This window comes from Aptenodytes forsteri, unplaced genomic scaffold, assembly GCF_000699145.1.
Source record: "Aptenodytes forsteri isolate BGI_AS27 unplaced genomic scaffold, ASM69914v1 Scaffold245, whole genome shotgun sequence".
Classification (NCBI taxonomy): Eukaryota; Metazoa; Chordata; class Aves; order Sphenisciformes; family Spheniscidae; genus Aptenodytes; species Aptenodytes forsteri.
The window spans coordinates 709,313-721,665 of record NW_008795686.1 but is presented as its reverse complement, the minus strand read 5'-3'; the positions used below and the strand labels follow the sequence as shown (position 1 = coordinate 721,665).

The 12,353-nt window shown below is 40.3% G+C and overlaps 1 protein-coding gene across 1 annotated transcript in view; it reads left to right on the top strand.

Annotated features, from left to right (window-relative positions):
- Nucleotides 1-12,069, top strand: part of MRAP2 (melanocortin 2 receptor accessory protein 2) — a 17,273-nt gene extending 5,204 nt beyond the window's left edge. The window contains exons 3-4 of the mRNA XM_009282703.1: nt 5,891-5,990; nt 11,506-12,069. Coding sequence (XP_009280978.1) covers nt 5,891-5,990; nt 11,506-11,899 — 494 coding nt within the window. The 3' untranslated portion in view covers nt 11,900-12,069. The remainder of the gene's footprint in view (nt 1-5,890; nt 5,991-11,505) is intronic.
- Nucleotides 12,070-12,353: the final 284 nt, after the last annotated feature.

Below are 12,353 nucleotides of genomic sequence, written 5' to 3'. Positions count from 1 at the left end.
CCATCCCTGGAAGTATTTAAAAGACGTGTAGATGCGGCACTTAGGGACATGGTTTAGTGGGCATGGTGGTGTTGGGTTGACGGTTGGACTCGATGATCTTAGAGGTCTTTTCCAACCTTAATGATTCTGTGATTCTATGACTCTGATAAAGTAAATGAGGGAGGAGTGCGCTAAATTCAGCATTCTGCTAATACTGGAGCTGTTTTACAGTAGAAGTAACAAGTCAAGGACAGGGACCAGAGAGATGAAAACTATGGGTAGGAACTGAGAGGAAATTTAGCTAGCACAAGCTAGTACAGCTGGACCAACATTTATCTAAAGTCTAGGCAATGGCTTTGACTTTTAAGAAATTTCTTTTTTTGGAGGAAGGGGGGAGGAGATGGGTGTGGGTAACAAAAAAACCAAACAACACCCAAGTAACAGAGACTAACTCAGAATTACTGGATGTGTTTTGCAAGCACTTTGGCAAAGAGAAGCAAATAATTTTGTTTCTGAGCTGGATGTACTGTGAAAGGGTTTGAGCACCAGTCTTCAAAGTCTTGGGGAAGGGTCTCCATCCAGTGCTGGAGCACTGGTCCAGGGTGGGATACGTACTTTCTGCCTCATTCATCATGATGAAGATTCAGACTGGGAAAGAGGAGTGCTTGCAGTGGCAATCAGTAGCCCAGGAAGGCTGATCTCCCTTGGCTTTACACAGTCAGGAGGTTTTGGGAAGACTCTGTAAGGGTGAGAAGACTTGTTGAAGTACTGTGAAAGGGTTTGAGCACCAGTCTTCAAAGTCTTGGGGAAGGGTCTCCATCCAGTGCTGGAGCACTGGTCCAGGGTGGGATACGTACTTTCTGCCTCATTCATCATGATGAAGATTCAGACTGGGAAAGAGGAGTGCTTGCAGTGGCAATCAGTAGCCCAGGAAGGCTGATCTCCCTTGGCTTTACACAGTCAGGAGGTTTTGGGAAGACTCTGTAAGGGTGAGAAGAAACTTGTTGAAGTTCTTAATTTTTAAAAGAACTAGACTAGAACTAGAAGTTGCTTTTTAGCTTGAATTGTACTTTACCTTTTTTCTCCCCAAAGTCTGCTGATTACGGTCTGTATTTTCACAAATGTTAGGTACTTGAAAAATGTAGGTTAGCTTTTATCATGTTTCTAATTTATATTCCATTCTTCCACTTACTCAGAGGCCAAACCTGATTACAAAGATTACTGATTATGAAGATTAGGTGCAGTGTTATGTACATGCCTTCTTTTTAGCTTGGTGTGACAGGAGAAAAAAAATATAAATGATAGTTGCCTCTGGATTGCGGAAGGTACAGCGGCAGAATGCATCTTGGATTGCCATTGAAGTGATTGCCATACTAAACGTGGCAATTCCGCTTCACTGTCTGGCTGTACTTTTTGTAGAGCAGGAAGGTGCTGGACAACTCTTAAGAATGGGACAGAAGAAACAGCCGTTTTTCAGGTGGAGCTTGATGTACTTACGAAAGGGAGAGATTCATAGCAGTATTGAATCAGTGACCTAGGAAGTTTCTTCTGGGTTGGTGTTTGTTTTTTTTTTTTTTAACTGATAGATTGGAGTTGGTTCTGTTTACTCTGGTGTTACAGTGTGCATTCTCAGAGGGCTGACTTTAACCTAGTAAAGGAACAGTCTATGTCTGTGTTGTGTAAGGCATGATATTTCTTGACATGGTATGTTTTTAGTAGGTTTCTTTTTCTAGCTATTTCCAGCTGTGTTGAGACTGTCGAGGAGCGTGGAGGCAATCTGGTCAGACACTTAACTTCACTGAAATCCTAACCTGAGGAGGAAGGAGGAGAGATTACACTGGGGTTGTATTAAGAGGGAGACTTTGAATATTGACAAATCCTCATTTTTTTTATTTTATTGCCTTTTTTTGGACCATGTAAGAAATCGTAACTCTCATAGCCTTTGGCACAGCTGCAAGTAGGCTTAGTTTTAGCCTCTGCTAACAAAGATAAATTTTGTAGAGGCAGGTGTCACAAATGGTGAGGTTGGGGCTTTGTAGACATATTACCACTTGGAAATACTCTGTCTCCTTCAGGTGTGCCACTGTAACTTTTGTAGTAATGGTGGAATTCAGATCAGTGCTTTCACCTCAGTTTATATTAAGGAGAGAGGCTGCTTCAGTGATCTGGCTTACAATGTGAAGTTAAAATGGTGCTGTTGGCTCATATGTATATTGTACAGTTGTACTATGAGCAGTAATGGAGCCAAGGGGATAAATGGCCTGACCAGTTGGTGGGGGAGGTGTGTAGTGCAGGGAGAAAATATCAGTGGTACCACTCCATTTAGAAAACAGCAGCTCACCCAGTCTGACTACTGAACATCAGAAGTGGCTGAGTAGGGCACTTCTTACTGCGCTGCTCTGAGAGCAGGAAGCACCTTTATGGTGGGACAGTCTTTGAATGCTGTTGGATATATGAATGTGAGTGTCTACCAAAGTCCAGAAAAGAGTCTACCAAAGTCCAGAAAAGAGTCTAAAAGAAAATAAAACAGCAAAACTGGAGAAGGGAAGTTAATGAATGCCTGTAACTTACGTTGCAGAACTTAAAGGGGGGTGGACTCTGGTTTTGGTGATGCAGGCTGGCAGTGACAGTTGGCCAGCTGTAAAACATCACTGGCCCTTCTTAAAATTAGGGGGGTGTGATTTTTTTTTTTCCCCTATTTATTTCTGATACACAAGGTATTTCACCCAACATGAGAGGGCACTGTTTTGAACCATAAGTAAGATGAATTCCACAAGAGAAAGTTGGAGGCCACTCTGGGATTAATGTTGATTTAATTAATTGTAGGCAAGTGGAGCTTCCTAATAATTTAATGCATATACAAAGGAATTCAGAAGCCTGTTTTCTGAAAGCAGAGAAAAACTGATACAAAGTGACCTGTGAAGAAAAAATATTCACAAAACAATCTAATACACAAAAATACACTTTAAAAAAAAGAAAAAGTGGAGATGGGGAGAAGATGAGGTGTTCAAATGCCACAGTGACTTTTCAAATACATGACTACAAAAAAAAAAAAAAAAGAAAAAAGCTGTTGTACAAGCAAAAAGTATGTTCTGCCTGAGGAGAAGTGAAGACAGGAACCAGAAATCAGAAAATCCAGAAAAGTAGGCACCAGATGCTTTGTAAATTAAAATTTAGAAAGTAAATAGACAAAGATAGCCAGGAGATATCTGTGACTGGCAGAGATGCGAACAAAATCCTTTTTTGTGCCTTTGGATCAGAAGAAACCTCAGTAACAGGAGAGAGAGGTAAAATAGGTAGGAATGATCAGGGGGTCAGAACTCTTGCCAGGATGTTATGAGTCTGTGTTAGGAAGGAAAGGAAGGCTGATACTGCAACTTGGGAAAGCCATGGGATACTTTCCCAATCTGTTTGTAACTTGGGACAGTATTACAGATGTAGTCTTACATACCATATTTTTTGAATAAATGTTGTGTTATGTTCTGTTTATTTTGAGTAAATGTTTAGAAGTTAGTAGGTTTGCATAATTTGCACTTAAATGAGTGAGACCTAAATGAAATACTGAAGAGAACTCAGGCCACCTGCTTTAATTTTTAAACAAATACAAAGAATGTCATTGATACAGCAGTGGGTTGGAAGTATGTCAGGAGCCACAATAAAGCAAGGAAGATGCAGCTTTAGGCTTAGTAAACTTAAGAATTCTGTTTGGGAGGGGAACACCAAACAAACCACAAGACAGGCTTGTTATTCATGAATTACAAGAGCACACAATGCTGGCAGGTGTGATTTTTGTGGGGAGTAGTAGTTTATCAGAATCTTGATTTATTTTTTTCTTTAGTTTTTTTTCTTAGTTGATGAGTTAAGTTTTGCAGTTTGATCAATATAATCTATGTGCATATTTTTAAGACATCTTACTTGATCAGACTTGACATTCTGGTTATCAATGCAGTTGCATATCATTGAAGCATGTCTGACTAATTGGTAGGTAGTAGTAGCTGTAAATGGTGAAGTGGTGAATCTTTTAATGGGAGTATTTCTTTTTAGATAAAACTTTCAGGTACTACAAAGTCCGGTAGGATGGTAGATAATCATGAGCTATTCTGTGTTAGTAAGGCCAAACACAGGATGGATCTTGAACCACTGAATACAGTCTATGCTTACAGAATGATGCTGAAAATAATTTAGGGCTCATAATGCATGGAATTACAGAAATAAACTCATACCAGGGTGCTTTAAGCAAAAAGGAGTGCTACAAACTCCCCCCCCCCATCGTGAAACTTGTACTTGAACCACCCTCTAGTTATTTTACAAAGGGTGTTGAGAGGGGGAGATGTGGCAGAGGAGAGATGGAATAAACCTTGCAGTGAGAGACTTGCAGCTTAACCTCCTTAGCTTACCAGAAAAAGGGATTAAGGAGTGACTTGATTGTGATAAAGTATTTTCACAGGGAGAAAATCTCAAGTTGCAGCAGGCACTTTGACTTTGCAGAGAAAGAGCAAATGGTTTGAATTGATTTCCAGTTTCCAGATCTGCCCTTTAACATGGAAGATATTTCACAGTGGTAGTGTGATTAACAGTTGTGGTCAAGCACCAGGCAGGATAGCTGATTCCATGTTTTCTGGTGTCTTTAGTTAGTCCTGTAGGAGATTCAACATGCTGTGCCTGCTGCATCGGGTCAGACAGACCATCACGTAGCTTTACAGCCAGCGAGGATCTTTGAGGTTCAGTAGTAGCTGTGTAACGAGAGGTTGAGGGTAGATCGGATACCTGTCCTGACCAAGACTTCCCTCTTGCATGTTTATATGTTAATTTTTTTGAACTCTTACAGTGGAAGTTTTGAATATTTGCATAAACAAAAAATAACTTACTGAAATGACAGGTGAAAAAGCACCCTGTATACTGTGGGTCCTGGACCAGGTCATATTTTGGGTTGGTGCTCTGTAGCTTTGGGCCATGCTTATCAATTGATTGCTGTCTGGAAATATGTTTGTCCCACTTGTACCTCTCAAGCTCAAAGCTTCCAGGAATTTGATTCCTTCAGCAGCAATTGTGGATCAATTCTGAAGTCATAAGTGGGCATAGATTTGTTTTAAGTAGGACTGATGATTTATCTATGGGTCCATTTGCTCTAAGTGAGAACAGTAGGTACATTTTATGCACACAGGCAAAAAGCCACGCTCTTCCCAATTGCTTCTATATTTGGCTATTGCATTGGTGTTTTCCTTGTAATTAACTGGTAGTTTGACTTTTTTGTCCAAATCCATTTGGCTCCTCTGACATTGTATTACAGTTTTCTGCATGCAAGTTGGAAGCCCAAATTAAAAATTACTCAAAAAAGTCTTGTATATGTTGGTTATTGTGATCTGTTTAGGTAGCAAATAGTTTTATCTGTGGTTCCATTTATTTCAGAACTCTCTATCTTACCTCTGAAAGAAAGCTAGATCTTCCTGAATCTGTTGTGTCAAAGAAATCCATCAAAACCCAGAAACCTAATGGTCTCAGGCAGAAATAATTTAAAATAGCAGGAGCTCAGTTCTACAGGGATAGAGGTTTTTGCTGAAAATCCTCTCTTCTGAGTTCTAGCACTGAAGTTGTTTCAGCAATACTTGCACATGGGCCAGACATCACAAAGAGAGCTGCTCCTATTTTACTAACCAAGAGAATTCAGTGTCTTCCCCATTTCAGCTTGTTTTTTGGTTTTTCCAAACATCAGTAAAATTCAGGCTAGAAATGACAGCTTCAGTGGCAGTTTTCTGTTTAAAAATAGATAAAGGTAAATCTGATTGTCCTTCCTCTTTGCCATCCAGGAATAAGATGCAAAGTCTTTTGGGTTTTGCAGTCAGGCTTCATGTGGAAGGGAACTTTCTGCAAATGCAGGTGAAATACTGATCTGTTTTCTCTTTTTCACCAGATTCCATTGTGATTGGATTTTGGGTTGGTCTTGCAGTTTTTGTCATCTTCATGTTTTTTGTCCTGACCCTGCTGACGAAGACAGGAGCACCACATCAAGAGTGAGTCTGAAAACTGGAATAACAAATGCAGCCTGTTAAGTGGTGTGTCTGTTCTTTTGCAGCACCCAAACAAGCAGTGACAGTGCTGGCATTGCACTGGCTCAGCACCATCTTGTTCTACTCCGTTCTTATGAAAGGGTGTCATCTGTAATTGTTTCAAATAATTACAGCAAGCACTCCAAGCACTTCCAGGACACCAGTTCTGTAGAATTGTTATTAGTGTTTCCTATTTAGCAAATAATCAGTAGGCACGCAGTAAGAAGGCAATAGGTGCATGTATGCATTTTCATGCTAAAATGAAGTTGGTGGGTAGGCTGCCAAACAGGTGGCTTTAGATTACTGTTCTGCAAATAAATGGGGTCATTGTAGGTAGGCTCACATTACAATGGAGTGGAACAGAGAAATGTGAATATTGACAGAGTATATACAATAAAATGCAGTGCAGATGTTAAACTAAGGAAGTTGGAGTCTGGAGGGTTTCCACATGTTCATGTGTTCAAGTCCAAAAGGTAGATATTGGTAGTATTTACAAAATCTTCCCTTAACCCTGTAGCTCTGCTAGTGTCAGAGTGTCTTAGTTTCTGCTGAGAAATTCCAGTAGTTGCTGAAGTACAGATCAGCCCACATGTTTAACACCAGGGTCCCCTGAAAGTCACAAACTAATCTTTTTTTTTTCTTTCCTTGTTCTTTCCAGCTGATAAGTATGTGCAGACCATGCCTTGCCTCAACCATTTATCTGCATTTGCACAGCACACGAGCTGTCAGTGTCCCTTCCTCTGAGAAAGTTTGAACCCATATCTCCTCTCAGGCTTGCGTATCATAAAGTAGAAATAAAAAACTTCTCTGGAGAGTGAGATTGCTTGCGGGCAGGTAGCAATGATGAGAAGCTGATTGTGAAAGGCAATTGTTAGTGCTTATCGCTTCCTAAAGCAGCCTGCCTATCTCTGCCTACTGAAGGCCCTTTCCTATTTAGTCATATGTAGACTGGTTCTGAAACTTCATGTAATAGCACATCTCTAGAGGCAGAGCCATATTAGGGAGGACATACATGTATTGTGGAGCCTCTTCTGTGCTCCTGAATTTTTGCTTTTGTGAGAAGGAAATAGAGGCAGAAGAATTCAGCTTCCCAGAACTGACTTGCTGAATTTCATGGCTAGTATTTTTGCCTCCCTTACAGATTGTCATAAAGTAGCTAGATCCTGCTCCTAAATACATTTAAAGTCCTTCTAAGTGTTGGTGTGCTGCTGCTTTTCTCTGGAGATCTTGTTTCTTAGCTGAGCATCTGAGTCTGTATCCCACGTGAATAATATGAGAGGGGAAGAAGTGATGAAGTCAAATATGCAACAAAGAATTTAATACGGATATTTGTCAAAAGTTTGTACACTTGTAAAAAATGTACTTTCAAGTAGCAGAGGGCTGCTTGATATCTCCTACTGTGTTTCTGCTTGCTTCATCAATTTTCTTGGAACAGGTTGCCTAGAGAGTTTGTGGAAACCATCTTTGGTCAACTTCTACATCCAGATTACCTGATCTGAATTCAGAGTTGGCCTTGCCTTCATCAGGGCATTAGGCTAGAGACCTCCAGAGGTCCCTTCTCATCTTAAATCTTAATATGATTTCTCTTCAGTTGCTGAAGAGAGCCCAGTCATTTCCTTTCTGTATTTGTTTTAAACTTCCTTGCAGCTTTGGGAGCTGTGTGCTTGAATGCTTGCCACTTATTATGTGTGCTGAGTTGGCACCTTTAACAAATTTGAGCGCTGTTTTTTTTGAGATTGGGTAACCCCCTCTGTGCAGTACTGGAAATAGAACATCCAGGAATATGCTAAGGGTAGTGAATACTGTTGTTTCCTCTTATTTTTGATACACATATATAAAAACTGGAGAACATAAATACCTACCTGTAAAACCAGTGCAGACTGTGGTTTTAGTTTGCCTGCATCTTCTGTCTTTATACCTGACTGGATTCTTCATGACTCATCGTTTTCATTAGTGGCCTGTCTTGCAGCCCTCCTTTGGAAATAGATGTTAATGGGGTTCCTAGGTCTTGGGAGAAAGCCAGCCTGATTGATGGACGTGCCTCTGACTTCAGTAAGTCAATTTGGCTGTGCTTTAAAGTACCATTAATGTGAAAGATAAGTGTAACTGGGTTCAGATGGATGGCTCCAAAGTAGAATACGCTGATTTTTCTAGTAGTACGCTTTTCGTGGCTCAATATAAAGGGGTATGATAGCATGTACTTTTCAAAATTGTACAAGATGTTCAGAATTGGGTACATTTTCAGACCAGAAGAAAAGGGTCAGGATATGGATGGGGAGAGGTAGAAATTTAATTAGTTATGGGAATGATGCCTGTTGCACTTTTGTTTGCATATTAGTATGTGTAGAACATTAGCTTGTGCGACAAAAAATTGTGTTGACAATCTTTCTGAATTTCTGCCTGAAAAGTACTCTCGTTCATCACTCAGGAGAAGATAGTACGCTATGTTCGTTTCTGCATTTAAAAATGTCCTTAAATGCATTTGTGCAACAAATGTGTTCATGTAACCTATCTGTACAAAATCAAAGCTTTATGCAGCTATTGAGGCAGATTGTACAACTAGTTGCAGTAAAGGTGAAATGACTGGTAATTTTTTTTTTTTCCTTAAGAAATCAGTTGGATTCGGTTAAGGATTCTGGGGTGAAATCTGCTCAGAGAAATGCAGATTCACTGAAACAAAAACTTGTACAGATATATGTACGTGTTTGCTGAAAACTTATTCAGGAAGGTTTCGCAGGTTCATGGTAGCCCTTCTGGATTGGTACTAAGGATCTGTTTAGATCCCCCAAGTTCCCTTTGGGATGCCAAACCCTGCTATTTTGGAGGATTGGCTACTTACTCCTTTCCATGGTTTGCCAAGAACCCCAGGTCACTTCAGGGAGTGTTGAGAGAAGGGGTGTTTAAGCTAGAGCGGAATGTCAAGTGTCAGTCCCAAACCAGTATGCCTCTGTTAGAAGGGTATTCTGGGCAAAATGGTCTGTACCCTGACAGCGCACCCAAGTCCAGTGGGCAGAGTCCAGAGCTTAATACTGAATCCAGCAGACCAGAACCCAGCATCGTAGGCTGGAAGATTCCCAGAAAAGGGAGCTTGGGTTAGTTCATTGGCAACTGCTTGTTTTGAGTGGTTTTCAGTATGTGTGATGCTCAAGGTGTCTGGCGTTCACCTTCCTGCTCTCTTGTTGGCAGCTTCAGGGACTCTGAGAGTCCTGTTGGCCCAAATATTGCAAGAGGGATTTGATTGTCCCGGTGGCTGTGCTCCCTTCCACAGTAAAACTGGGATTTCTTATTTTGAGTGTTCTGAAAAGATACACACTGAGGTATACTTGCATACTGTAATGAGCAAGACTATGCAAGTTTCTAGTCTTGTTTAAAAAAAAAAATAACAAAATTCCTCCCCAAAATACAGGATGGTGTTTGTGAATTTCAGAATCTGAAAATACAGCTGTGTATTAGATCATGTGTTCCCTACTCATTAGCACAGGATTGTTCTCTGTTGTATCTCCTCAACATCCTTGGTCATTATAAAGTTTCTTTGCATCTTCTATTCTTCCATTTAGATTAGGCTGCCATTGCCAGTCTTGTGTGCTCCTCTGTACAGTTGGCCTTTGCTCCTTCATAGCTCACTGGATTATAAAGCACTTTCTACACCTACAAACTAATTTACTTCTCTAATGGATGCATTTTAAACTTTCTTCTGAAGTCATTTCTTCCTAGGCTTATAATGCTTGTCCTTCTTTCTGTGCTTGTTTGCCACCTCCACTGTCTGTGCCACAATACTACATAGAAACTCTTGGTGACAGATTTGCAAAACTATATGCACAGCTTAAATTCAGAGTGGTGATTTCTGTTGCATTATAAATACATAAATGTCAGTCGTCAGTTCTGAAGGCTACCACAGTATTATTCCAGTCTGTTTGCCTCTTGGTGTGTATGCAGTAGATTGTTACTGGTCTGTCTTGCATCAATTTAAACGTTACGCTTCACTTCGAAATGCAGAATGAGCCCATATAGTTTTGATAAACTAGAGGACTGCTTTGATTTGAAGGCTGGTTGATGGTTGGACTCGATGATCTTAGAGGTCTTTTCCAACCTCAATGATTCTATGATTCTATGATTCTACATAAATGTCAGTCGTCAGTTCTGAAGGCTACCACAGTATTATTCCAGTCTGTTTGCCTCTTGGTGTGTATGCAGTAGATTGTTACTGGTCTGTCTTGCATCAATTTAAACGTTACGCTTCACTTCGAAATGCAGAATGAGCCCATATAGTTTTGATAAACTAGAGGACTGCTTTGATTTGAAGGCTAGCGTAACTGATTTTGTTAGGACAGAATTCTCGTATCATGTAATGGAAGTAAATTAGCGTTTGAGAAGCAGGGATCTTTATCACTGAAAGATTAATGGTAGGTATCCTCTGAACTTCAAGGGTTTAGGGGTAGATTTCTGAAGGTGCCATCTGGGGCTTTCAGAAGCATGCAGGCGCTTACCTCCTACCGGGGGCTCAAGGGGATTAAATTATTATGTTTCTCTGAAAATCTCTCTAAGTGCTGTGTGCACCCTTAGGAGTCCAACTATCTGGCTCCAGTGTCATTTGCTACATGTTCACGTGTAAACAGTATGATTTATTAATTCTTAATTAACAAAACTTATATTCTGAGAATATGTTTAGATTTTTCACTACTCCTCCTCTGAATGCCTCTGCTGCCTTTCAGATGCAAATAGCTTGCATTTTGTGATGATAGCATATAAATTCAGCCTGACAAAGAATGTGTTATTATCTGCAGAACTTCCATCTAGCTTGAGCTTTTCTCACCCCCAGCTATTCATGGCTCCTGCACAAGTCCATGCAGATTGGAGTTGGTTTGAGCTAACACTTCTAGAAAACTCCAAGAAAGATGTCAAGATGTCCTTCCTGGGCTATGTGTCTGAATTGTTGGGACTGTCAGTCTTTATAGCAATCTTTAGTTCCAGCTCTCCCGATTTGGACATCCAAATGTCATTGACTGAAGTCAATGGAAAAGATGGTTTGATGTCCGGACAACCAACCGCTCAAATTATGCCTTTAGTGACAGCAGCGCTGCCTATGTCTCGGAAAGATTTTCTTTATCAAAGATTTTTCTCAAAGTGTTCTATAAGCCATTTTAAAAAAACTTGTTACTACTTGATACTGTTTGATGTCAAGAGGAAATACTGATGAGTATTTCTGAGCTCATTCAGTGAGCTGATTATTAAAGTATATTGATTACTAGAAGTGCCGCTTAAGAGTGCTGGCATTGATAACTTATTCCCATGGAAAATTATCACAACAAATCAAGACTTAAAATAGCTTCAGCAAAGTGCTGGCTTTTAAGGTCTGTTGTCGATAAACTGTAGGGTTTCCTTTCCTCCTGATCATAATGGTTCCTGAAACCAAATTGGTGTTAAGACCTCGAATAGTCCTACTTTCATGCTTTACTGTATTTTTCTTTTTCCTCCTTAGCAATGCAGAACCTTCTGAAAAAAGATTTCGCATGAATAGCTTTGTGGCAGATTTTGGAAGACCTCTAGAGTCGGACAGGGTCTTTTCTCGTCAGATAGCTGAAGAATCCCGGTCACTTTTCCATTTCTGTATTAATGAAGTGGAACATTTGGACAAAGCAAAACAAAGTCAGAAAGGTCCAGGTCTGGAGAGTAATATCCACTTCCAGGAAGTTCCCAGGAGCAGTGGAATGTTTGAGGAGGACCTAAATTGTCTCACAAAATTTAACATTCCTAACTTCGTGAACACTGAGCAGAACTCTTCACTAGGTGAGGATGATCTCCTCATCTCAGAGCCACCAATCATTTTAGAAAGCAAATCGGTCATGCAATCTTCCCATCGTATCCTTGACTGAAAAGTCTTTTACTTTAAGGTAAACATTCCCGTTGTTGTCCAGTTTGAAGCTTTCTTGGCCTTCTGGTATTTTGATAGAAGGTATTTCAGACCTGTGCTTTTTATTGTGTGTAAGACTGGCTGTGCTGACAGAACTCAGTTCAGACAAGAAGTAAAACACTGAATGCTTTATTCTGATGCCTTCTGTGTTCTAAACCTTTTGCTCAGCATCACTTTTGCTTCCTGATTTTTTTGGTTTTGTTTTTGTTCTTTGTTTTTAAATGACTGCTTATGTCCAGCTTCTGAAGGATACCATAATAATTTGCGGGGACTGTGAAGGCTGGAGCCTAGCATTGGGAGGTGTATGAAAACTCCTTGGCCAAGAAAAGTGTAAACCTCAAGTTAAGACTGAAGCAAGGAATAAACAGGCAGTCCCTGGGGAGGTTCTGCCGCTTCTGCCGCTCCCAAAAAGGACA